Source organism: Mustelus asterias, chromosome 17, assembly GCF_964213995.1.
Source record: "Mustelus asterias chromosome 17, sMusAst1.hap1.1, whole genome shotgun sequence".
NCBI lineage: Eukaryota > Metazoa > Chordata > Chondrichthyes > Carcharhiniformes > Triakidae > Mustelus > Mustelus asterias.
Genome location: NC_135817.1, coordinates 72,377,075 through 72,403,648, shown reverse-complemented (window position 1 = coordinate 72,403,648; position 26,574 = coordinate 72,377,075). Strand labels below are relative to the sequence as shown.

At 50.4% G+C, this 26,574-nt stretch overlaps 1 protein-coding gene across 1 annotated transcript in view; it reads right to left on the bottom strand.

Annotated features, from left to right (window-relative positions):
- Nucleotides 1-26,574, bottom strand: part of LOC144506609 (protein maelstrom homolog) — a 59,768-nt gene that overhangs the window by 26,898 nt on the left and 6,296 nt on the right. Inside the window, exons 2-5 of the mRNA XM_078232959.1 lie at nucleotides 14,486-14,584; nucleotides 12,399-12,462; nucleotides 8,797-8,952; nucleotides 6,468-6,509 (exon numbers count right to left, since the gene is read on the bottom strand). Coding sequence (XP_078089085.1) covers nucleotides 6,468-6,509; nucleotides 8,797-8,952; nucleotides 12,399-12,462; nucleotides 14,486-14,584 — 361 coding nt within the window. The remainder of the gene's footprint in view (nucleotides 1-6,467; nucleotides 6,510-8,796; nucleotides 8,953-12,398; nucleotides 12,463-14,485; nucleotides 14,585-26,574) is intronic.

The window sequence follows — 26,574 nt, the reverse complement described above, 5'->3', positions numbered from 1 at the left end:
TTATCCTGGGTGTCTCTGAGCTTTTGAGTGTCGATGGAGCTGTACATATCCAGACAAGTGGGGAACATTCCATTATACTCCTAATCTGTGCCTTGTAGATGTGGACAGGTTGTGAGGAAATCAGGTGTTGAGTTACTTGCCATGGAATTCTCTGCTCTGGCCTGCTCATGTAGCCACAGTACTTACATGGTTGTTCCAGTTCATCTGGCTAATGGTAACCCCTGGGATGTTGGTAGTGGGGGATCTTGCAATAGTAATGCTGTTGAAGATAATGGGAGATGGACAATTTCTCTCTTGTTGGAGATGGTCGCTACCTGACACTTGAATGTTAATTTCCATGTATCAGTCCAAGTCTAAATGCCATACTGAGAAGTTGAAATTGGTACTGAACATTGTGGATTTGTATATTGTATCTATACGATAGAAGGAAGATGACTGATGCAGCAGCTGGAGATAGATGGACCTTGAATAATACACTTGACACTTCTGGCTAAAGATGGCCCTTTGCACTGGCATAAAAATCAGCATTGAGGATGAAAATGACTGTGTAGCTTCCATTTCTGATTGGTTGTTTTATTGTCCACCACAATTAATGACTGGTTATGGCTGGACTGCAGAATTTTGATCTGATCTGTTATTTGTGGGATTGCTTGGCTGTGTCTCTAACACGCTGCTTCTGCTGGAGGCACAAGTAATATTGCTCGACAAATCTGTTGGAATTCTTTGAAGATATAACGAGTAGAGTTGACAAGGGGGAGCCAGTTGATGTGGTATATTTGGACTTTCAGAAAGCGCTTGATAAAGTCCCGCATTAGAGATTATCGTGCAAGATTAAAGCACATGGGATTGGGGGAAGTGTACTGAGATGGATAGAAAACTGGTTAACAGAGAGGAAACAAAGAGTAGGAATTAATGGATGCTTTTCAAATTGGCAGGCAGTAACTCGTGGGGTGGCACAGGGATCGGTGCTGGGACCCCAGCTATTCACAATATATATTAATGATTTGGATGAGGGAACAAAATGTAACAGCTCAAAGTTTACAGATGATACCATGTTGGCTGGAAGGGTGAACTGTGACAAGGATGCAGAGATCCTTCAGAATGATCTGGACAGGCTGGGTAAGTGGGCTAGTCAATGACAGATGCAGTATAATTTGGATAAGCGTGAGGTTATTCACTTTGGAAGCAAAAACAAGGCGGCAGATTACTACCTGAATGGCTGTAAATTGGGAGAAGGGAGTGAGGGGGTGTCCTTGTGCACCAGCCACTGAAGGTAAGCATGCAGGTACAGTAGGCGGCAAATGGCATGTTGGCCTTCATTGCGAGAGGTTTCGAGTATAGGAGCAGGGATGTATTTTTGCAATTATAGAGGGCCTTGGTGAGGCCACACCTAGAGCATTGTGTGCAGTTTTGGTCTCCTTTTCTGAGGAAGGATGTTCTTGCTCTCGAGGGAGTGCAGCGAAGGTTTACCAGGCTGATTCCAGGGATGGCAGGACTGATGTATGAGGAGAGATTGACTAGGTTAGGATTGTTTTCGTTGGAGTTCAGACGAATGAGGGGGGATCTCATAGAGACTTATAAAATTCTAACAGGACTAGACAGGGTAGATGCAGGGAGGATATTCCCGATGGTGGGGGCCCAGAACCAGGGGTCATGGTCTGAGGATTCAGAGTAGACCATTTAGGACGGAGGTGAGGAGACATTTCTTCACCCAAAGAGTTGTAAGAATGTGGAATTCATTACCACAGGAAGTAGTTGATGCCAAAACATTGAATTTATTCAAGAGGCGGCTGGATATGGCACTTGGGACGAATGGGATCAAAGGTTATGGGGAAAAAGCAGGATTAGGCTATTGAGTTGGATCATCAGCCATGATCGTGATGAATAGCGGAGTAAGCTTGAAGGGCCAAATGGCCTCTTCCTGCTCCTACCTTCTATGTTTCTGTGTCACCAGAAACCAGTTCTGCAAGGCCAGTTGAATAATAATTATAACATAATCTTCAAATGCTCTGCTGACACAGCCCAAACCACAAATCCCATCTAACACTGCATACGAAGGAGAGATTAAGGACACATATGAATTTCAGCAAAACTGGTAACCATAAGACATCTTGGTGGTAGAGAATAATGAATGGACACATTGAAATGAACAATTTCAATATTTGGTAGGTCAACACATGGATGGAATACTTTATTAAAGGTTCATGTTATCTTTCTTATTTGGTTATTCATATTTGCAAGCATCACCTTTGAAAGAATATTCAGAGGTATTAGAGTTGGATAATGGTTATGTCCCCAGAACATTAGTTGAGTTTCTGGATTAATAGTCTAGCAATAATACCACTAGGCCATTGCCTGTCCATGATTTCTTACCTAATGCCTCACATTGCTGGCATGCTGCTGATTATTGGGATGCAATCTCCCCATATTTCATCTTTCCCTTTATGTAGCTAGTAGAGCCAATCCCTTGGAAATAATCAAATTAGGGATAATGCAACTAGCACTATAATCCTTAGACCCTTTGCTGAACTACACTGAGAAGCTTCCCCAATGTTTCCATACAATGCAAGTGGGACTTGAGAATAAAATGTTGCTCAATGGCAATGAAAGTCCAGTATTTGTAAAACTGTCAGCCAGTACACCACAAAGAACAGTACAGCACAGCACAGGAAACAGGCCCTTCGGCCCTCCAAGCCTGTGCCGCTCCTTGGTCCAACGAGACCAATCGTTTGTATCCCTCCATTCCCAGGCTGCTCATGTGACTATCCAGGTAAGTCTTAAACGATGTCAGCGTGCCTGCCTCCACCACCCTACTTGGCAGCGCATTCCAGGCCCCCACCACCCTCTGTGTAAAAAACATCCCTCTAATATCTGAGTTATACTTCGCCCCTCTCACCTTGAGCCCGTGACCCCTCGTGAACGTCACTTCTGATCTGGGAAAAACCTTCCCACCGTTCACCCCATCTATCCCCTTCATAATCTTGTACACCTCTATTAGATCTCCCCTCATTCTCCGTCTTTCCAGGGAGAACAACCCCAGTTTACCCAATCTCTCCTCATTGCTAAGACCCTCCATACCAGGCAACATCCTGGTAAACCTTCTCTGCACTCTCTCTAACGCCTCCACGTCCTTCTGGTAGTGCAGCGACCAGAACTGGATGCAGTACTCCAAATGTGGCCTAACCAGCGTTCTATACAGCTGCATCATCAGACTCCAGCTTTTATACTCTATACCCCGTCCTATAAAGGCAAGCATACCATATGCCTTCTTCACCACCTTCTCCACCTGTGTTGCCATCTTCAAGGATTTGTGGACTTGCACACCTAGGTCCCTCTGTGTTTCTATACTCCTGATGACTCTGCCATTTATTGTATAACTCCTCCCTACATTATTTCTTCCAAAATGCATCACTTCGCATTTATCCGGATTAAACTCCATCTGCCACCTCTCCGCCCAATTTTCCAGCCTATCTATATCCTGCTGTATTGCCCGACAATGCTCTTCGCTATCCGCAAGTCCAGCCATCTTCGTGTCATCCGCAAACTTGTTGATTACACCAGTTACACCTTCTTCCAAATCATTTATATATATCACAAATAGCAGAGGTCCCAGTACAGAGCCCTGCGGAACACCACTGGTCACAGACCTCCAGCCGGAAAAAGACCGTTCGACCACTACCCTCTGTCTCCTATGGCCAAGCCAGTTCTCCACCCATCTAGCCACTTCTCCTTGTATCCCATGAGCCTTAACCATCTTAACCAACCTGCCATGTGGGACTTTGTCAAATGCCTTACTGAAATCCATATAGACGACATCCACGGCCCTTCCTTCATCAACCGTTTTTGTCACTTCCTCAAAAAACTCCACCAAATTTGTAAGGCACGACCTCCCTCTTACAAAACCATGCTGTCTGTCACTAATGAGATTGTTCCGTTCTAAATGCACATACATCCTGTCTCCAAGAATCCTCTCCAAAAACTTCCCTGCCACGGACAGCAAGCTCACCGGCCTATAATTTCCTGGGTTATCCCTGCTACCCTTCTTAAACAACAAGACCACATTCGCTATCCTCCAATCCTCAGGGACTTCACCCGTGTCCAAAGAAGAGACAAAGATTTCCGTCAGAGGCCCAGCAATTTCATCTCTCGTCTCCCTGAGCAGTCGAGGATAGATGCCATCAGGCCCTGGGGCTTTGTCAGTTTTAATGTTCCCTAAAAAACTTAACACTTCCTCTCTTGTAATGGAGATTTTCTCTAACGGGTCAACACCTCCCTCCGAGACACTCCCGGTTAACACGCCCCTCTCCTTCGTGAATACCGATGCAAAGTATTCATTTAGGATCTCCCCTATTCCCTTGGGTTCCAAGCATAATTCCCCTCCTTTGTCCCTGAGAGGTCCGATTTTCTCCCTGACAACTCTTTTGTTCCTAACGTATGAATAGAATGCCTTAGGATTCTCCTTAATCCTGCCTGCCAAGAACATCTCGTGACCTCTTTTTGCCCTTCTAACTCCCCGTTTGAGTTCTTTCCTACTCTCTTTGTATTCCTCCAAAGCTCCATCTGTTTTCTGTTGCCTGGACTTAACGTACGCCTCCCTTTTCATTTTAATCAGATCCTCAATTTCCCTGGTTATCCACGGCTCTCGAATCCTATCTTTCCTTTTTACAGGCACATGCCTATCCTGCAGCCTTATCAATGGTTCCTTAAAAGACTCCCACATGCCAGACGCGGACTTACCCTCGAACATCCTCTCCCAATCAACATCCACCAATTCCTGCCTAATCCGGCTATAGTTAGCCTTCCCCCAATTTAGCACCCTGCCCGTAGGACAGCACTCATCCTTGTCCATTACTATCCTAAAGTTAACAGAGTTGTGGTCACTATTTGCCACATGTTCCCCTACCGAAACTTTGATGACCTGACCGGGCTCATTTCCCAGAACTAGGTCCAGTATAGCCCCCCTCTCTAGTCGGGCTATCTACATACTGGCCAAAGAACCTTCCAGTACGCATTTTACAAATTCCTCCCCGTCCGGACCCCCAGCTCTAAGCACTTTCCAGTCTGTGCCAGGGAATTTAAAGTCCCCCACTACAACAACCCTATTTTTTCTGCACCTATCCAGAATCTCCTGACATATCCACCAGCCATCTTGAGTTACGGTTCGAGGTGAATTTTCCCCTCAGTATATTTCATTATACAATAAAGTTCATTCGTCCAGCCTGGCCAAATTTATGCAAGTGTCATATGAAGTTACCAAGTTTCTCCAACTAATGAGCTTTAACTCCTCATTCCCACAGCTGTTCCCCGGTCTGGAGAAAGGGCCTCTATATAAACAATTTTTAAATCTATAATTGGGATGTAGGCATTGCTGGTTGGGCCAGCATCTATCTGGAGTCACTTGTAGGCTAGATCAAGTAAATTCAGTAGAATTCCCTCCCTGAAGGGCATCAATGAACTAGATGGGATTCTACAAAAATTACCATGGTGGGATTTGAATCCATGTCCCCTGAGCATTATCCAGGGCCTCTGGATTATTATTCTATAAATATAAACGCTCTGGACACTGAACTAGGATCAAAGTAAATGAATGCGCTTTTTCCATTTTTTTTACTCGTTCATGAGATGTGGTTGTTGCTGGCTGAGACAGCATTTATTGTCCATCCTTGGGGGCATTTAAGAGCCAACCACATTGCTGCGGATCTGGAGTCACATGAAGGCCAGACCAGGTAAGTGCGACACATTTCCTTCCCTAAAGGACATGGGTTATTGCGACAATCATAGAATCCCTACTGTACAGGAGGCCATTTGGCCCATCAAGCTTGCATCGACAGCAATCACAAGCAGGTCCAATCCCTAATTAGCATCTACCCTGCTAATCCCACTGATACTAAGGGTCAATTTAGCATGGTCAATCAACCTAACCCGCACATCTTTGGGAGGAAACCGGAGCACCCGGAGGAAACACACGCAGACACAAGGAGAATGTGCAAACTCTACACAGACACTGACTGGAGGCTAGAATTGAAGCCGGGTCCCTGGCACTGTGAGGCCTCAGTGCTAACCACTGTGCCAATTTGGTCATCTTTAGACTTTTTAAAATTCCAGATCTTTATTGAATTAAAATTTCACCATCTGCCATGGTGGGATTTGAACCCAGGCCCCAGAGCATTACCCTGGATCTCTGGATTATAGCATCACCTCCCCTAATGAAATGGAAAAGGTTTCATGATCTTAAGAATAGAGCCAAATTGAATTTTGGTGACAGTATTCCACACTCGAGCAAAACACTTAAATAACTCAAAAGTCTCATCGTTTAATTAGTATGCACAGATTGCAAGTCAATCCGAACAATTAATCTTCCTGGTTTCTTCCATAACTATAAACCTGGAAATCTCTAACCTGCGGCAATTTTCACAGATGTTCATATAAATGGTAATAATTTCATACACAGAATTTCAATTACTTACTTGATACTTGGCAGTGGTACCGAAAACCACACGGGATCATACCTGAACCGGGGAGAAGGGGAAAGGATCACAGAATGATTACAGCATCGGAGGAGAAAAAAACAGAAAATAAGTAACTTTAAGCATTTGTGTCATAGACAGCACACATTTGCACTCTTAAAGTTTTGCGAACCATTTAGGGAAAAACCATTAACCATGCCGAAACCATCAGGAGCACGAGTGTATCATGGCCAAATATTTTCCTTCGACTTCAATAAGAATAGATTTGACTTGCTTGGTAAGAAAATCAACATGACATTGTTGTGCAGCTCATAGAAAAACAAACACTCAGATTGCTGGCTGCATTTCTCATTTCCAAACGCCATCTTAAAGTATTACTTAAAAGGATCAGTTTCAAAGTACAAAACTATACAAAAAAGTTAATGGTGCAAGACAAACTCTTCCAATTGCCTGAATGTATTGACCACAAACAACCCACTATTTCAGAATGAGTTTAAAATCTAACATTATCCACATTTAATCAATGCATATGCAAACCTGCTATTCTAAAAGGCACTATTACCCAGGCAATAAAATAAATTTAACAACAAAATCAAGTGCAGTAGAAACACATCACATATGATGGAGGTCATAACTATCAAAAATAACCCTCTTCAACAGTCCTATGCTCAAATGAAAAGCAATCTGCTGAAGAATGGCAAGCAGCCACATGACTTAGTTTTAAATGCACCTTCACTGGTTGCCATGGTTGTGCAATAAATTCAGTTACATTGAAATTTTCTTCCAAATCTCTATCAGGGAAGATGCCTGCTATGTCTTGTATGTAATAAAAGCAAACATACTTTTTACAGTATACAGAGAAAAGCATCTTAATAATAATACCAAGTCAGGGGGAGATATATTCTTTGTCAATTGTCCACCAGTGTAAAGCTCAGCTTGAAGTTGTCCATTGCATTTTCCATTCTGCACTGCACTCCAAATAGTACAGCATTAGTACGTCTATATTGAGTTTGGTAACTATGCAATACAATTCTCACAAAATAGAGGTTTCTTTCAAACAAAGAAGCCCATGCAAGTCATTATAAAGTGGCTTTTGTGGACTTTTCTGGGAACTTAATTACAAAATTCAGTACATGTCGCTTTCTAGTGATCTGCAAGGTGTTTGGAGACTGCACGAATATTAGTATCAACAGAAAATGCTGGAAACAGTCAGCAGGTTTGTCAGCATACGTAGAGAGAGAAAAACAGAGTTAAGGGCTGTAATTCTCCAGCTGTTTATGCTGCCGGGATCTTTTGGTCCCACCGACCGCACACGCCCGCCACGAGTTTCCTGGTAGCGTGGGGTGTAGCTAATAGGAAATCTCATTGACGGCGGCATGACCAGGAGATCCCCGCCACCAGCAAACGGTGCACTGCATCCCGTCGTAAGAAACACGCCACGGGGGAGGCCAGAGAATCCCACCCACTGTTTCTGTGCCCTCTCATCAGTTCTACTGAAAGGTTACAGACCTGAAACATCATCTCTTGTCAATCTCTCCAAAGATACTGCCAAATCTGATTATTTCAACATTTTCTATTCTTATTTCAGATTTCCAGCTTTCACAATGTTACGCTTTTGAACATTAGTATTATTGGTCACAGGACTGCCACAAACCAGTTCCCAATCAAACACGAGACTACTGCCCCCACTCCTCATCCTCCATCTGCCTACAGCCTGCTGCCCTACACCTAATCCTGACCCACAAGACTCAGTCAGTGGGCATCTCACTTTCGTCTCACTTTTCCTTCTCCATCTTTTCGAGAGCGTAGGATCTCATCCTATATGTTCAGAGACATGGGACAATTGTGGACAAGTGCCCTGCTTCATGCCGAAGTCCAAATTCAGGTCCTGCCCTTCCCTTTAAGTAATATTAAGTTTAATATTTGTGGAGTTCACTCACACTTAAGGTGACAACACTCACTGAGACCGAGTTGTTTAGCAGTAACATACCCTCATATTTATAAGCAATTCTGTTGGAAATTCACTTGTTACTTCTGATTTATAAATCAAACCTTATGCAATGTTATACTGCCCAGCAGAATGCAACATTTCCTTCCTCTCTTCCATCACCAAAATCTATCTACAATAGTGCCTAGCAGAGTGAGTTTGAATATAAATTGGAAATAAAAGAGATATACAAATCCCAATTTGCTCCACTATCCAATAATGCTACAACCATTTTGGTAATGTGGAAGTTATTATAAATTGCTTCCATTCCAAACTGTTGCAGAGAACAACCCTACATCTTCCATATTCCATTAATACAGAACCAAGTGGATAATTGCTCACCTGGATCTATGAAGCAATGAAATTCGTCAATGATGCCATTCTTCAATGAATATTGAACACAAGCCATTTCACAAGGAAGGAAACGTTGTTCACAGCTTGGGGGAAGATCTGCCAGGCTCAAAAAACTGATAAAATGGAAAACTTCATCACAAACACCTTTGAGAGAAGGAAAAATATTTGTGATTGTCACCATTATACGTATTGCAATTTATACAAGGTAGCTATTAAGTTAAATTGAATTATTTCACAACGATATATTGTTTAAAAAGCCAAGAAATAAAAAGAGTATACATCAGTTACAATTATAAAGCAAACTTCAACAGTAACTGATTCAAATACACAGATGAACAAGGCCAATTCAATGCCAATGTGTCATGAGTTCTAGCTTATAAGGTCCACCCAATGTATTTATGTGAGTGAGGGGCAATCCGGTTTAAACTCAGGCTACAGTTATAACTGGCACTGAACCATCATGAAAACAGTTTACCTCCCCAGGATCATTAGAAAGATGAGCAGCCAATAGTAAACTTCCCACTACTACTTTTCAATTAATGCTCAGCAATTTCTAATTATTACATGTGGCGTCTGTAATATAAATTGTACCAAGTTTGATCGCTTGGAAAGAACCGGTAAAGACCATTTATGCATGCTTTTTGGTTAAATATGCTAACTTTTAATACAACCCATTTTTATGCACCACCCCTACCATCTATAGATTCAGAGCTCATACTCCTAACTCTTTCTTCATAGTTCTTTCCTTTTTCATTATAAGGCAGACTTTTTTCTAACCAGTTTACAACACTCCTCCCAGGGCTTGGAGGGTTTGCTTATGTTGCAGCAACCGGATGCAGCACTTCAAGCTGCAATCTGATGCGAGAATTCTGCGGCTTCCATATTAATTTTAGGTAATTAAACTCAACTGATTTTCCAGAATAAATCAGCATCATGTTCATTTTGTTTATTGTTGATCACTGGAAGCAATGCATCAGCTGAGTCCAAGTTCTCAATCAACTTCCCATCAGTAAATTCTAGCTCCCCATGCAGCATCTTCCACATTCCTCCTTTTACAATTAGTCTCTTTTCTTCCCTTTGATCATTTGTTAACCCACAACCATCTCTACTGTTTGCGGTCTTTGCTATCTGAGAATTCAGCATCTGATTTGACCAATCAGCCTGGATATTGCAAATCCCGTAGTGCCATTAAATCTCACAAAAGGTTCAAAACAGGATTTGCACTGGCAAGATTTCAGTTTGTAATCTTCACCATCCTCCCTCTGATGACGTGATCAGGTTCATGCAAAGAAGAGCATACGCCTAATCAGCATATCTTACAATAAATTTGAATGTAAATATAGGGCTTAACTCTGTTACTGCCATCCTCGCTGCATCATCCCACATGGCCAGCGTGACGTCTCACGCTGGTGTGAATCACTACTGGTTTTCAAAAACTAAAACCAGTTATGTCCACATCAGGGTGCACAGTATAGTCCCCGGTAGTGAGGGACATGGCACCGTGGCACTGCCCTCTGGCACTGAGCGCCGGAAAGTCTGGAGTGAAAACGTGGCTGTTCATCTGGAGACACAGTAAGAAGTCTAACAACACCAGGTTAAAGTCCAGCAGGTTACCTGTTGGACTTTAACCTGGTGTTGTGAGACTTCTTACTGTGTTTACCCCAGTCCAACGCCAGCATCTCCACATCTGGAGACATACATGTCAGTTTTCAGTCTGAACCTGATGCTCACCCAGATTTTGGTAAAATTCCACCCATAGTCTCTGTCATTAGGAGGGATGGCTCAGTTGCCCTTTTTGAATATACATACCAACGTATAAATTAGGAGCGAGCTGTAGGAGGCCATTTGGCCCCTCAAGCCTGCCCTAACATTGAATATCATGGCTTTCTGATTGTGACCTCAACTCCATATTCCATGCATCCCCAATTACCTCCCATGTTAGTCCAAATTTTATCTATCTCTGCCTTAAAAATATTCATTGGCCGGACTCCACTGCTCTCTAGGGAAGTGAGTTCCAAAGATTCATAACCCTCAGAACAAATTTCTTTCCCTCCAAGCCTTAAATGGGAGATGTCTTGTTTTTAAACTGTGTTCTCTGGTTCTACTGAATAATGGAACTGCAATTGTCTATTTAATTTGTGGAAATCGATCTTCAAATCTCTTCCCTTGGATCTTTGAACACAACTACAGTACCCCAGCTGCTGCTCCTGTTGAGATCAGCTGGTTACTGACATTCATGCCAGAGAGGGGACAGGCAATGAATATCTTCAACAAGAGAGATTAACCATTTCTTCAAATTAATTGTCAAATCCCTCATCATCAATACCTTTGCAGACACCCCCGACCAGAAACACAACATGTCCAGCCATATAAATACTGTGGCTACAAGAGGAGGTTAGAGGCTGGGAATTCTGTGGTGAGTTACCCATCTCCTGACTCCCTGAAGCCTGTCTACTATCTACAAGGCGCAACGCATGAATGTGTTGGAATACACTTCACTTGCTTGGATGAGGGTAGCTCCAGCAACTCTCCCCGAGTTTCTTGCTCAATGCCACTGAGGACAAAGCAGCCTGCTTGATTGGCCCTCCACCATGGGTACACTGTGGGCGTACTTGCATCACATGGACTGTAATAGTTCAAGAAAGCAATTAACTATCACTCTTCATGCATAATTAGGATGGACAATAAATGCTAGCCTTGCCAGTGATGCTGACATCCAAGAACAAATAACAGAAAACATAATGGCTCCAGTTTGTACCATCTAAACGATGCACTAAATCCTCCTTGGTCCAACTAGACATCTAAACGATGTCTAGTTGGATCAAGGAGCGGCACAAGCTTGGAGGGCCGAAGGGCCTGTTTCCTGTGCTGTACTGTTCTTTGTTCACTTCAGCAACTAAGATTTATCATAGAATCCCTACAGTGCAGAAGGAGGCCATTCAGCCCATCGAGTCTGCACTGACAACAATCCCATCCAGGCTCTATCTCTGTAACCCCACATATTTATCCAGGTAGTCCCGCTAACCTACACATCCCAGGACACTAAGGAGGAGTTGAGCATGGCCAATGCACCTAACCCGCACATCCTCGGACTGTGGGCAGAAACCAAAGCACCCGGAGCAAACCCACGCAGACACGGGGAGAACGTGTAGACTCCGCACAGAAAGTGACCCAAGCTGGGAATCGAACCAGAGTCCCTGGCGCTGTGAGGCAGCAGTGCTAACCACTGTGCCACTGTTTCTTTGATAGTAACTTCCAAACTCATGTCTTCTACCATGTAGGACAAAGACAGATGGCGCAGGGAGAACCTTTTAAGTTCCCTCCAAAGTCAAGCACCATCCTGACTTGGAAATACATTGTGCAGTAAAGGTACTGCCAGTCTGTGGCACTTCAAGATGCAATTCATCACCATCTTCTCATGAGTAATTCAGAAAGAGTAATAAATGTTGGTCACATTAGCAAAGCCCATGAGTGAATAAAGAAATAGAATCACATACCAAAAGAAATATGTTTATGATTACTTCAATGGCAAAAATAAACACCTTTACATTTAAACAAGATGATCAGATTGCACAACTCTTATGATCTACCTTCATCACTAGACCAGGATGTAGGCGGATTCATTCCCTTTGCTGTTACAGAGAATATGGGGTTCTGTAAGCGTAAGAGAAAGCAACAACAAATTATGGTGAGAGCTCTGCTCAGAGCTATGATACCCATTCATCATGTTAATTAGGTGCAGTAATACGTAACAAAATTCACTTAATCTCATAAAGCATCCCAGCGTTCAACACTGAAGCAAAATAAATGCTGAATACATTAGGAGTAAAATTAGTGGAAGTAACCAACGGCTTGGTTGAAGAGCTTGATCTTTGGGAAGCTTTTCAAAGCAGAGGCGAGATCAAGTATTGGGGTGTAGCGGGGCATACCAGAGAGGGTAGGGCCACAGCAGCTGAAAACTTTGCTACTAAAGGTGGAGCAGACAGTTGGAAAATACCCACCGTTACGATGCTGTGCCTTTAAGAAATGAATTTGTGTCATGTTTCTTTTGCAGGACTTGTTTTAGCAGTCAGTTATTAACCGGTGCTGCTTTGTCTGTAACCGGCAGCCCTGTTGGTATTACAGAAGCACAATGGCTCCTAATTGCTGGAATGTTCATTTTAACCTAAGCTAATGAACTTTTGTGATTTTAGTATTTTCCTTTGGGGTTTTCCAGAGTAGGACTTGATTAGATTGATTAACGAGGTAGGCTAGAAAACAACGAGAAAACAAGCTGGCATTTGATGACTGACTTTGGACAGAGCAGTAACCCTTCCACTCTTATCTGGAGCTTTGCTGCTTGTAGATAGGTAGTGTCTCTGCAAGCTGCTGTATGGGAGTCAGAAGACGGGTGTCTTTCTGTATCTCTGTCCAGAGGTGTTAAAAAGCTGAAAGCCTAGCCACTCATGTAAACCTGTGTGTTTTTTGCCAACTGATTCTGAAGAGGGGGTTTACGTCTATGAGGATATTACTTAGATTGGAACTATAGATAGCTAGCTGTTAAAAATAACACCTTGTCATGTTTTAAGTATTTTAATTGATAAAAGTTATGTCAATTCTTTTTGTTATATTTTAACTGTGTTGTTAAATAAAGTTTGTTTTAATAAAAGCTACCTAGTGGGTCAATTGAAATCATACCTCGGAACACCTTATGCTCACACTAATGCTGGAGCTAGGTTAGCTTCATAATATACTTTGGAGTTTCTGATCTGGTCCCTAACACCAGTCCTTCATGAACTGCAGTATTCTAGGCTGCTAAGTTGTCTTTTACTCCTACACCTTTGGCTTCCAATGAAGGAAACTTTCAGCTTTTCACAGTCCACTGCACCAACAACCAATCTCTTGTTTTTTTTTAAACCCGGCACAAAAAAAATCCTTTTTGAATACTTTCATTCTGATTGGAAAACTTTCTAGTCTGTTGAGTATTAATGCCATTCCATTTGAAAACACAGAAGGAAAGCTACAATCAATCTGCAGGGTTCACATTGTACATTTCTATTTCAGAAGGTGCAAATATCAGTCAAGACAAGTGGCTAGTTATATCAGACATTGCAATTATCTGTAGCGCTTCTGGAAATGCAGCAAATGGCATTCATCCCACTCACTTCAGAGAAAGTAGAGTCCTGTACTTGTTTACTTCAAATGGAGGTGCATTGCTTATGCTCACCAGCCTCCAACCATTGATTTCCTCATTTGAAGATAGGTATAAGAATCATCACATCTTTCTAATATTAGAAATTCATACAAGTAAAATAGGTCACCTTGTACAGACATTAAACTTGTGAACTTTAAAGTCAACTTCAATGAGCTGTAGTTATACTGCTATCAAAATAGAATATTCATGGCGAAAATCCACCTCTTGCAGTGGTCTGACCTCCACAAACGGTATTAGAAACGAAGAGAAAATGATTTTCTTATATTTAGTTCCAAGGCACTGACTTCTGCAAGTCTACATTTAACCAATAAATGAAAACATTAAAAAATCTACTTCAATGTGATGAAAGTAGAGTGAAAAGCCCTGACATCTTGCAATTAATGAGAGAGAAGTACAGGTCGCCTTCAATCAGAAGTAGAAAACACTTTTGGATTTCATTTTAAAACAAATCCATCTCCTGGGTGGGTACAGAAACAGGCTGACCTGATTTTTTGTGGGTTCGCTCAATGACTTGTTGCTTCTCTCAGCTTTCCATTGATGGGCCATCTGCGCAAATTTCTCTTTTTCCATCGCTGTCAGTGCCTTCAACAGAAAGTAAATACAATTATCATTGTACAGAGATTGCACATCTCCACTTTATCTCCTAGCTTAAATACACCATGTAAAAAAAACAGCTGTCACATTGACAGTATTGGATTTTTTAAGACATTTTACATCGCAAGATTGAAAGTGAAGTCTCAATCAATCCCAAGTAACCAAAATATTGCCATTTCCAACCTGACTCATGCAGCCAGTGGATGGGAAATAACAATTTTTTTCAAAGTTGAGGGTTGAACTACATGGGCCTAAAATGCTACAATTGGGTACATTTATAAACAAAAATGCTGTTGCATTTTATTTTGTGATTAGTTGATCTCTTTTGGCGCTGCAAATAGCTCAAATAGATATAACTTTTTCATGTCACCCGACAGGAATAAATTGGGAGGGACAACGGAACTAACCTGCAAGGGCAGGAGGAGGAAACCCTGCCCTACAATTAGTGGAGCATGGAATGCTTTGTCACAGAGAGATGGTTGAGCAAGAACTACCAATTCATGCATCTTCTAGGGAAAGATATTTGAATTAGAAGTACTGTGAAAAAGTGCAAGGCAATGGAACTAGTTCTAAATTGCTCTAACAGAGCCACAGCAACCAGACCTTCCCTTCTAAATTAAAAACTTTGCTTTGATTTGTTCATTCCACTGGCCACCAAGTTTCATAGCATCTACAACTTATATCATTTGGCTACTTTAATGGCAGCTCAGGAGCAACAAGGGCATCCTTACCTCCTGACTTTAAATTATAAAAGGCAAGCTGTCTGTGGACAGCCAGCAACGTAAAAAGTGTCAACTCAAGAATTACCAACTCCTGTTTTGGACCTGCCTGCCAGGTTCATATAGTGGTTCTTTAAACAAGGTTTCCAGGTCTGCTGGTAGCTTCTTAATATGTTCATAGCACTTTCAGCATATCTTCTCACGAAAGGCTCATTCAAGATTGGAAAGAGGGATAGAACAAGTTCAGACAAGGCAGAGCAGTGAGGAAGCAGCAACAAAGGGGGAGGGGGGGAAAACATGGCAGGGATCAGCAGAGCGACACACAGCCATAATAACAGAAACAGAACCGAAAGATTGGTGTGGAGACAGAAAAAAATCCAGGTATTATAAGCAAGAAGGGAACTACAGATACACAATCTTCAGCGTATCATGATTTTTCGTTCAAAATTAGATGCACCCACTCCGTATACTGTTCTTGACCAATCCACCAGTGACTTTGCACGCCCATGCACAAATCAGGGTCCAGGTTTCATGGTCAGTTTGAAGTAAGTGCTAGCTGTTGACCTTAAAAGAAAGCAACCAAGAATTTCTAGTGATCTGTGGCATGGATTTCCCCTTTGCCAACTTTAGTCTGAATCTGGCACCAAATCTAGGGGATCACGAGCCACCCAGCAATAGTAATACCATCAAACAGGGTAGGCATTCTCTCAGCTGGAAAAAAAGTAAAATGCACTGAAAGGTTTTGATGTTCAAGTTAAACAAGTGGAAAAAGAAATGATCGGAACAAGCACGTAGAATTAAAGTAGATGCTGAATATCAAAGCTTTAATAAAATGTAAATTGTGTTAATGGAGAAATTTGACATTCTATAAATAAGGTTTCCAGGGGCAGCAAGGCTGTTCAATTGTACTTATGAACTTATTAAGCCATTAAAGACGTAGCTAGTAACACTCATTCACCAAGATGCAACTTTTCCAAGGGCTCTCAAATCATGAATAATAGCATAAAAGGGCAACTTTTCATCAGTTAAATGATTTCTACTTGATTGCAAGTGGGTGGACACACACACACACACCTTTTAACAGCGCTATAGGAAAGCACAAGAATCACAAAGGCAACGTCACGTCCAGCTTTCTGCATTTAACTGCACATATGCAGACTTCAGTTGTTGCTGTCAGTTTCAGAGGAGCAATGATGGCAAATGCATTATTACCACAAAAGTCAGGCTGTGGTGTTATTAAAATGAAACCGAGTTTCCAGGACTTCACGTAACAGGAGTTGGCTTATTAGCAACACAAGACAACCACAGCAGCAAACAGGAACAAAGGATCACCAACTGCTTAATACATCACATGAAGATGGAGGCTAACTGGGCGAGTTGCAGATAACAGACAGATACTGGGTACAAACACATGGTAGCAAAAGAATTAACATTGAAATTCTTTTTAAAATTAATTTGACATGTCAATATTTTGAGAAGGGCAGAGAGAAGCGCTTGGCAGATTTCAATGCTGCTTTTGCTCACTGAAAGGCCAAAGGCAAAAATGAAACACATTCAAAATCCTCGAAAATTCGCCAAAATATGCACTTAAATTTTGCATTGGGTAAATGTCCTCAGATGTACAAAGAAAATAGATCTTGCAACTCGAGAATTCATTTCAAAATCCTAAATTTTCACTGACAAAATTGCAATTTGGATGTTTTTCTCCCGTGATAGAACAGAGAGGCACACTTGCAACCTAAATCATGAGGAGAGCATGTTCCACGACAATACCAAGTTTCCTGTCACAAATGAAGTCACGGGGATTCAGATTTCTCAGGGGAACAAAGCTGGAACAAAAAAAAAATCTGAACTCCAATGAAATTTTAAGATTTGAACATAACAGTCATCTTACAACCACTGAATGGCTACCACACAGAAAGAGGCCATTCAGTCCTGTGTCTTGGCAAAAACTCAGCTGACCCCACTGCCCACAATGGGGGAAGGGGAGAAAGGACGAATGGGTGGGGGGGGGAGGGAGGGATAGAGGGAGAGGGAGGAGGGGGGTGGGAGGAGAGAGGGAGAAGGGGGGGATGGGAGAGGGAGAAGGGGGGATGGGAGAGGGAGAAGGGGGGGTGGGAGGGGGAGAGGGAGAAGGGGGGGTGGGAGGAGAGAGGGAGAAGGGGGGGTGGGAGGAGAGAGGGAGAAGGGGGGTGGGGGGAGGAGAGAGGGAGGGGCGGTGGTGGGAGGAGAGAGAGGGAGAAGGGGGGGGTGTGGGAGGAGAGAGGGAGAAGGGGGTTGGGAGGAGAGGGAGAAGGGGGGGGTGGGAGGAGAGAGGGAGAAGGGGGGCGGGTGGGAGGAGAGAGGGAGAAGGGGGGGTGGGAGGAGAGAGGGAGAAGGGGGGGGTGGGAGGAGAGAGGGAGAAGGGCGGGGTGGGAGGAGAGAGGGAGAAGGGGGTTGGGAGGAGAGAGGGGTGATACACTACCAATCAAGCAAAGACTAGTTTGTATGCAAGAACAAATAGGCTTTTATTCGCAAAAGACTTGGAGCACACTGGTCCAGCGACTGAGGCAGGGGGGTTGGGAGCAGTCACCTTTAGACCTGGACCGGGGGGGGGGAAAGGAGTCTCAGGCAGGGCCGGCAGGGGCATGTCCAGGCATATCACACACACACAGGCAATAAGCTTAACAGTGGTTTACCACATTCACCCACTGCTTTTAAAAAAAGAGTCCGGCGGGGGTGAGGTGGGTGGAACGATATTTACAGAATTACAAATTTACAAGTTCAGTCTCTCTGGGGGCTTGATCTGCCGCTGCGACCGCCGTAGTGCCGGTTGTGGTGTCGGTTCCGGTGGCCGCGGTGTTGGTTCAGGCGCCAGGCCATAGTCGCTCGAGTCGTCTGTAGTCCCTTCCGATTGTCGGGTGCGTGGTGGCGGCTCCTGGGGCTCAGGCGTGCTGTATACGGGGGTTGGGGGTTGTCGTGGTCCCTGGGGCACCTGCGGGTGCCAGGTCTCGAATGGAGACCGTGTCCTCCCGCCCATCGGGGTACGCCACATAGGCGTATTGGGGGTTGGCGTGGAGGAGCTGGACCCTTTCGACCAGGGGGTCCGACTTATGGGTCCTCATGTGCTTCCGGAGCAGGACAGGGCCTGGGGACGTCAGCCACGACGGTAGTGAGGTCCCCGAAGAGGAATTCCTGGGGAAAACAAACATTCTTTTGTGAGGGGTAGCATTGGTAGCTGTGCAAAGGAGTGATCTAATCGAGTGTGATGCATCAGGGAGGACCTCTTGCCAGCAGGTGACTGGAAGACCTTTAGACCTCAGAGCTAGTAAAACGGCCTTCCAGACTGTCGCGTTCTCCCTCTCTACCTGTCCGTTCCCCCTGGGGTTGTAGCTGGTGGTCCTACTCGAGGCTATGCCTTTGGAAAGCAGGTACTGTCGCAGCTCATCACTCATAAAGGAGGATCCCTGGTCGCTATGGATATAGCTAGGGAAACCAAACAGGGTGAAGAGGATGTGCAGGGCCCTGACGACCGTGGCCGAGGTCATATCCGGGCAGGGAATAGCGAAGGGGAAACGTGAATATTCGTCAATGACGTTGAGGAAGTATACGTTGCGGTCAGAAGAGGGGAGGGGGCCTTTGAAGTCGACGCTTAGGCGTTCGAAAGGGCGGGTGGCCTTTATGAGGTGTGCTCTGTCTGGCCGATAGAAGTGCGGCTTGCACTCTGCGCAGACCTGGCAGTGTCTGGTTGTAGACCTGACTTCCTCAATGGAGTAGGGCAGGTTACGGCTTTAATGAAGTGAAAAACCCTGGTGACCCCCGGGTGGCAGAGGTCATTGTGGAGAGTCTGCAATTGGTCTATTTGTGCATTGGCGCAGATTCCCCGGGGCAGGGCGTCTGGGGGCTCCTTGAGCTTCCCGTGCCAGTATGTCGTAATTGTAGGTGGAAAGCTCGATTCTCCACCTCAATATTTTATCATTTTTGATCTTGCCCCGCTGCGTGTTGTTAAACATGAATGCAACTGACCATTGATCCGTGAGTAGGGTGAATCGTTTACCAACTAAGTAGTGACGCCAGTGCCGTACAGCTTCCACTATGGCTTGGGCCTCCTTCTCGACAGAAGAGTGTCGAATTTCAGGACCTTGGAGGGTTCATGAGAAGGCCACGAGTCTGCCCGCCTGGTTAAGGGTGGCGGCTAGGGTGAAGTCAGACGCATCGCTCTCCACCTGGAACGGGATGGATTCATCTTCAGCGTGCATCGTGGCCTTCGCGATGTCTGCTTTGATGCAGTCGAAGGCCAGGCGGGCCTTTGCCATCAGGGGAAAAGAGGTGGATTTGATGAGCGGACGGGCTTTATCCGCATAATTGGGGACCAACTGGGCGTAATACGAGAAGAAGCCCAGGCATCTCCTCAGTGCTTTGAGGCTGGTGGGGAGGGGAAGTTCCAGGAGGGGACGCATGCGGTCGGGATCGGGACCGATGACCCCATTTTCCACAACACAACCAAGGATGGCGAGGCGGCGTGTGCGGAATACGCACTTCTCCTTATTATAGGCCAGATTTAGGAGAGTGGCGGTGTGGAGGAATTTGTGGAGGTTGGCGTCGTGGTCCTGCTGATCATGGCCGCAGATGGTGACGTTATCCAGGTACGGGAAGGTGGCCCGCAGCCCGTTCTGGTCTACCATTCGGTCCATCTCACGCTGAAAAACCGAGACCCCATTGGTGACGCCGAAGGGGATCCTAAGGAAGTGATAGAGGCGGCCATCCGCCTTGAAGGCAGTATATTGGCGGTCTTCCAGGCAGAGAGGGAGCTGCTGGTATGCAGATTTTAAGTCGATGGTGGAGAACACCCGATATTGCGCAATCTGATTAACCATGTCAGATATGCGGGGAAGGGGGTACGCGTCCAGCTGCGTGTAGCGGTTAATGGTCTGACTGTAGTCAATGACCATGCGATGTTTCTCCCCAGTCTTAACAACTACTACTTGGGCTCTCCCAGGGCTGGTACTGGCCTCGATGATCCCCTCCCCTAGGAGTCGTTGTACTTCGGACCTGATAAAAGCCCTGTCTCCAGCACTGTACCGTCTGCTCTTGGTGGCGATGGGCTTGCAGTCGGGGGTGAGATTTTCAAACAGTGAGGGAGGGGCGACTTTAAGGGTCGAGAGGCTGCAGGTGGGTGATCTAAGGACTAATGATTGCAAACAGAGAGCGGGGGAAAAGGCCCATTATACTCCATGGTGACGCTCTTAAGGTGACACAGGAAATCGAGCCTTAGGAGTACGGCAGCACAGAGTTGTGGCAGCACGAGGAGCCTGAAGTTTTTGTACACTGTGCCCTGTACAGTCAGGGTCGCCACGCAGGACCCGGGACATCCACCGAGTGGGACTTTGAAGCCATGGAGATCGTTTGCTTCACTGGCAGTACTGAGAGGGTGTAGCGACTCACTGTGTTAGGGTGAATAAAGCTCTCCGTACTCCCACAGTCAAATAAACAGTTTGTAGTGCGACCGTTTACCTCAATGCCCATCATGGACCTGGCGAATTGGTGAGGCCTGGATTGGTCCAGCGTAACCGAAGCCACTGTTGGATTTTGCAACGCGGCTGATGGCATCCAAGATGGTGGCCCGCACGGCTGAAGGCGTCCAAGATGGCGGCCCGCACGGCTCACACGCAGCTACCAAGATGGCAGCCCCCGCGGGTCGCATGCGGCGCTACTGGGCTTGGAGGTCGATTTTGCCCTGCATACCTTCACGTAATGGCCCTTCATTCCACACCCGGAGCAGATCACATCCTTTGCCGGGCAGCGTTGTCAGGGGTGCTTCCCCAGGCCGCAGAAGTAGCACTTCGGGCCTCCAGAGACTGCCGCAGCGGTCGGGTCATTGGTGGGATGTGGCGTAGCGTAGGCCTGTGACCCTCCCGAGTACAGAGGTGGCGGCGACTGTAGCGTCCACGATGCGCCCCCGTGGTCGGGGGTGTAGGCCTCGAGATTACGGAAGGCCACCTCTAACGAGTCGGCAAGTGCCACAGTCTTTTGTAGGTCCAGCCCACCCTGTTCCAGCAGTCGTTGTCGGATATAGTTTGACCTGATACCCGTGACATAGGCATCTCTGATTAAGTCCTCACTGTTTTAGGCGGCGGTTACGGCCTTGCAGTTGCAGGCCCTGCCAAGTGCTCGCAACGCACACAGGAATTGGTTGCCCGATTCTCCTCGCTGTTGTCTGCGAGTAGCCAGCAGATGTCTGGCGTAGATTACATTAGACTGTTGTACTGGCCTTTTAAAAGTTCGATCGCATCCTCGTAAGTTACAGCGTCTTTAATCATCGAGAATGCTTGATCGCTTTCCTGGGCGTGGAGCACATGTAGCATGTTGGTTTCGGTCCGGACGACAGAGGCGGAGAGGAAAGTTTCAAAACATCGCAGCCAGTGACCAAAGCTGTTAGAGGCTCCTACAGCTTGAGGATCCAATTCTAATCTATCGCGTTCCAGTATCTGCCCAATCCCAAAACATTTTGTGAATAGAATTGATGCAGTATCAAGCAAAGACTAGTTTGTATGCAAAAACAAATAGGCTTTTATTCGCAAAAGACTTGGAGCACACCCATGCCGATGAACTGGTCCAGAGACTGAGGCAGAGGGGTGGGGAGCAGTCACCTTTATACCTGGACCAGGGGGGGGGGAGTCGTCTCAGGCATGGCCGGCAGGGGCATGTCCAGGCATATCACACACACACAGGCAATAAGCTGAATAGTGGTTTACCACAAGGGAGAAGGGGGGGTGGGAGGGAGAGGGGAGAATGGGGGTGGGTGGGGGGGAGGAGAAGTGGGGGGGAGGAGAAGTGGGGGGAGGGGAGAAGTGGGGGGCAGAAGTGGGGGGGGGGGCAGAAGCGGGGGGGCAGAAGCGGGGGGGGCAGAAGCGGGGGGGCAGAAGCGGGGGGGCAGAAGCGGGGGGGCAGAAGCGGGGGGGGCAGAAGCGGGGGGGCAGAAGCGGGGGGGCAGAAGCGGGGGGGGCAGAAGCGGGGGGGGCAGAAGCGGGGGGGGGCAGAAGCGGGGGGGGCAGAAGCGGGGGGGGCAGAAGCGGGGGGGGCAGAAGCGGGGGGGGGCAGAAGCGGGGGGGCAGAAGCGGGGGGGGCAGAAGCGGGGGGGGCAGAAGCGGGGGGGCAGAAGCGGGGGGGGCAGAAGCGGGGGGGGGCAGAAGCGGGGGGGGGCAGAAGCGGGGGGGGCAGAAGCGGGGGGGCAGAAGCGGGGGGGGCAGAAGCGGGGGGGCAGAAGCGGGGGGGCAGAAGCGGGGGGGGCAGAAGCGGGGGGGCAGAAGCGGGGGGGCAGAAGCGGGGGGGGCAGAAGCGGGGGGGGCAGAAGCGGGGGGGGCAGAAGCGGGGGGGGCAGAAGCGGGGGGGGCAGAAGCGGGGGGGGGCAGAAGCGGGGGGGGCAGAGGCGGGGGGGGCAGAGGCGGGGGGGGCAGAGGCGGGGGGGGCAGAGGCGGGGGGGCAGAGGCGGGGGGGGCAGAGGCGGGGGGGGCAGAGGCGGGGGGGGCAGAGGCGGGGGGGGCAGAGGCGGGGGGGGCAGAGGCGGGGGGGGCAGAGGCGGGGGGGGCAGAGGCGGGGGGGGCAGAGGCGGGGGGGGCAGAGGCGGGGGGGCAGAGGCGGGGGGGGCAGAAGCGGGGGGGGGCAGAAGCGGGGGGGGCAGAAGCGGGGGGGGCAGAAGCGGGGGGGCAGAAGCGGGGGGGGGCAGAAGCGGGGGGGGCAGAAGCGGGGGGGCAGAAGCGGGGGGGGCAGAAGCGGGGGGGGCAGAAGCGGGGGGGGCAGAAGCGGGGGGGGCAGAAGCGGGGGGGCAGAAGCGGGGGGGCAGAAGCGGGGGGGGCAGAAGCGGGGGGGGCAGAAGCGGGGGGGCAGAGCGGGGGGGCAGAAGCGGGGGGGCAGAAGCGGGGGGGGCAGAAGCGGGGGGGGCAGAAGCGGGGGGGGCAGAAGCGGGGGGGCAGAAGCGGGGGGGGGCAGAAGCGGGGGGGGCAGAAGCGGGGGGGGGCAGAAGCGGGGGGGGCAGAAGCGGGGGGGGCAGAAGCGGGGGGGGCAGAAGCGGGGGGGGCAGAAGCGGGGGGGGCAGAAGCGGGGGGGGCAGAAGCGGGGGGGCAGAAGCGGGGGGGGCAGAAGCGGGGGGGGCAGAAGCGGGGGGGGGAGAAGCGGAGGAGGGGAGAAGCGGGGAGGGGAGAAGCGGGGAGGGGAGAAGCGGGGAGGGGAGAAGCGGGGAGGGGAGAAGCGGGGAGGGAGAAGCGGGGAGGGGAGAAGCGGGGAGGGGAGAAGCGGGGAGGGGAGAAGCGGGGAGGGGAGAAGCGGGGAGGGGAGAAGCGGGGAGGGGAGAAGCGGGGGAGGGGAGAAGCGGGGAGGGGAGAAGCGGGGAGGGGAGAAGCGGGGAGGGGAGAAGCGGGGAGGGGAGAAGCGGGGAGGGGAGAAGCGGGGAGGGGAGAAGCGGGGAGGGGAGAAGCGGGGAGGGGAGAAGCGGGGAGGGGAGAAGCGGGGAGGGGAGAAGCGGGGAGGGGAGAAGCGGGGAGGGGAGAAGCGGGGAGGGGAGAAGCGGGGAGGGGAGAAGCGGGGAGGGGAGAAGCGGGGAGGGGAGAAGCGGGGAGGGGAGAAGCGGGGAGGGGAGAAGCGGGGAGGGGAGAAGCGGGGAGGGGAGAAGCGGGGAGGGGAGAAGCGGGGAGGGGAGAAGCGGGGAGGGGAGAAGCGGGGAGGGGAGAAGCGGGGAGGGGAGAAGCGGGGAGGGGAGAAGCGGGGAGGGGAGAAGCGGGGAGGGGAGAAGCGGGGAGGGGAGAAGCGGGGAGGGGAGAAGCGGGGAGGGGAGAAGCGGGGAGGGGAGAAGCGGGGAGGGGAGAAGCGGGGAGGGGAGAAGCGGGGAGGGGAGAAGCGGGGAGGGGAGAAGCGGGGAGGGGAGAAGCGGGGAGGGGAGAAGCGGGGAGGGGAGAAGCGGGGGAGGGGAGAAGCGGGGAGGGGAGAAGCGGGGAGGGGAGAAGCGGGGAGGGGAGAAGCGGGGAGGGGAGAAGCGGGGAGGGGAGAAGCGGGGAGGGGAGAAGCGGGGAGGGGAGAAGCGGGGAGGGGAGAAGCGGGGAGGGGAGAAGCGGGGAGGGGGAGAAGCGGGGAGGGGAGAAGCGGGGAGGGAGAAGCGGGGAGGGGAGAAGCGGGGAGGGGAGAAGCGGGGAGGGGAGAAGCGGGGAGGGGAGAAGCGGGGAGGGGAGAAGCGGGGAGGGGAGAAGCGGGGAGGGGAGAAGCGGGGAGGGGAGAAGCGGGGAGGGGAGAAGCGGGGAGGGGAGAAGCGGGGAGGGGGAGAAGCGGGGAGGGGAGAAGCGGGGAGGGGAGAAGCGGGGAGGGGAGAAGCGGGGAGGGGAGAAGCGGGGAGGGGAGAAGCGGGGAGGGGAGAAGCGGGGAGGGGAGAAGCGGGGAGGGGAGAAGCGGGGAGGGGAGAAGCGGGGAGGGGAGAAGCGGGGAGGGGAGAAGCGGGGGAGGGGGAGAAGCGGGGAGGGGAGAAGCGGGGGGGGGAGAAGCGGGGGGGGGAGAAGCGGGGGGGGAGAAGCGGGGGGGGGAGAAGCGGGGGGGGGGGAGAAGCGGGGGGGGGAGAAGCGGGGGGGGGGAGAAGCGGGGGGGGAGAAGCGGGGGGGGGAGAAGCGGGGGGGGGAGAAGCGGGGGGGGGAGAAGCGGGGGGGGGAGAAGCGGGGGGGGGAGAAGCGGGGGGGAGGGGGGAGAAGCGGGGGGGGGAGAAGCGGGGGGGGGAGAAGCGGGGGGGGGAGAAGCGGGGGGGGGAGAAGCGGGGGGGGAGAAGCGGGGGGGGGAGAAGCGGGGGGGGGAGAAGCGGGGGGGGGAGAAGCGGGGGGGGGAGAAGCGGGGGGGGGGAGAAGCGGGGGGGGGGAGAAGCGGGGGGGGGGAGAAGCGGGGGGGGAGAAGCGGGGGTGGGAGAAGCGGGGGGGGGAGAAGCGGGGAGGGGAGAAGCGGGGGAGGGGAGAAGCGGGGAGGGGAGAAGCGGGGAGGGGAGAAGCGGGGAGGGGAGAAGCGGGGAGGGGGAGAAGCGGGGAGGGGAGAAGCGGGGAGGGGAGAAGCGGGGAGGGGAGAAGCGGGGAGGGGAGAAGCGGGGAGGGGAGAAGCGGGGAGGGGAGAAGCGGGGAGGGGAGAAGCGGGGAGGGGAGAAGCGGGGAGGGGAGAAGCGGGGAGGGGAGAAGCGGGGAGGGGAGAAGCGGGGAGGGGAGAAGCGGGGAGGGGAGAAGCGGGGAGGGGAGAAGCGGGGGGGGGGGAGAAGCGGGGAGGGGAGAAGCGGGGAGGGGAGAAGCGGGGAGGGGAGAAGCGGGAGGGGAGAAGCGGGGAGGGGAGAAGCCGGGAGGGGAGAAGCGGGAGGGGAGAAGCCGGGGAGGGGAGAAGCCGGGAGGGGAGAAGCCGGGAGGGGAGAAGCCGGGAGGGGAGAAGCCGGGAGGGGAGAAGCCGGGAGGGGAGAAGCGGGGAGGGGAGAAGCGGGGAGGGGAGAAGCGGGGAGGGGAGAAGCGGGGAGGGGAGAAGCGGGGAGGGGAGAAGCGGGAGGGGAGAAGCGGGAGGGAGAAGCGGGGAGGGGAGAAGCGGGGAGGGGAGAAGCGGGGAGGGGAGAAGCGGGGAGGGGAGAAGCGGGGAGGGGAGAAGCGGGGAGGGGAGAAGCGGGAGGGGAGAAGCGGGGAGGGGAGAAGCGGGGAGGGGAGAAGCGGGGAGGGGAGAAGCGGGGAGGGGAGAAGCGGGGAGGGGAGAAGCGGGGAGGGGAGAAGCGGGGAGGGGAGAAGCGGGGAGGGGAGAAGCGGGGAGGGGAGAAGCGGGGAGGGGAGAAGCGGGGAGGGGAGAAGCGGGGAGGGGAGAAGCGGGGAGGGGAGAAGCGGGGAGGGGAGAAGCGGGAGGGGAGAAGCGGGGAGGGGAGAAGCGGGGAGGGGAGAAGCGGGGAGGGGAGAAGCGGGGGAGGGGAGAAGCGGGGGAGGGGAGAAGCGGGGAGGGGAGAAGCGGGGAGGGGAGAAGCGGGGAGGGGAGAAGCGGGGGAGGGGAGAAGCGGGGAGGGGAGAAGCGGGGAGGAGAAGCGGGGAGGGGAGAAGCGGGGAGGGGAGAAGCGGGAGGGGAGAAGCGGGGAGGGGAGAAGCGGGAGGGGAGAAGCGGGAGAGGGGAGAAGCGGGGAGGGGAGAAGCGGGGAGGGGAGAAGCGAGGAGGGGAGAAGCGGGGAGGGGAGAAGCGGGGGAGGGGAGAAGCGGGGAGGGTCGAAGTGGGGAGGGGAGAAGTGGGGAGGGGAGGGAGAAGTGG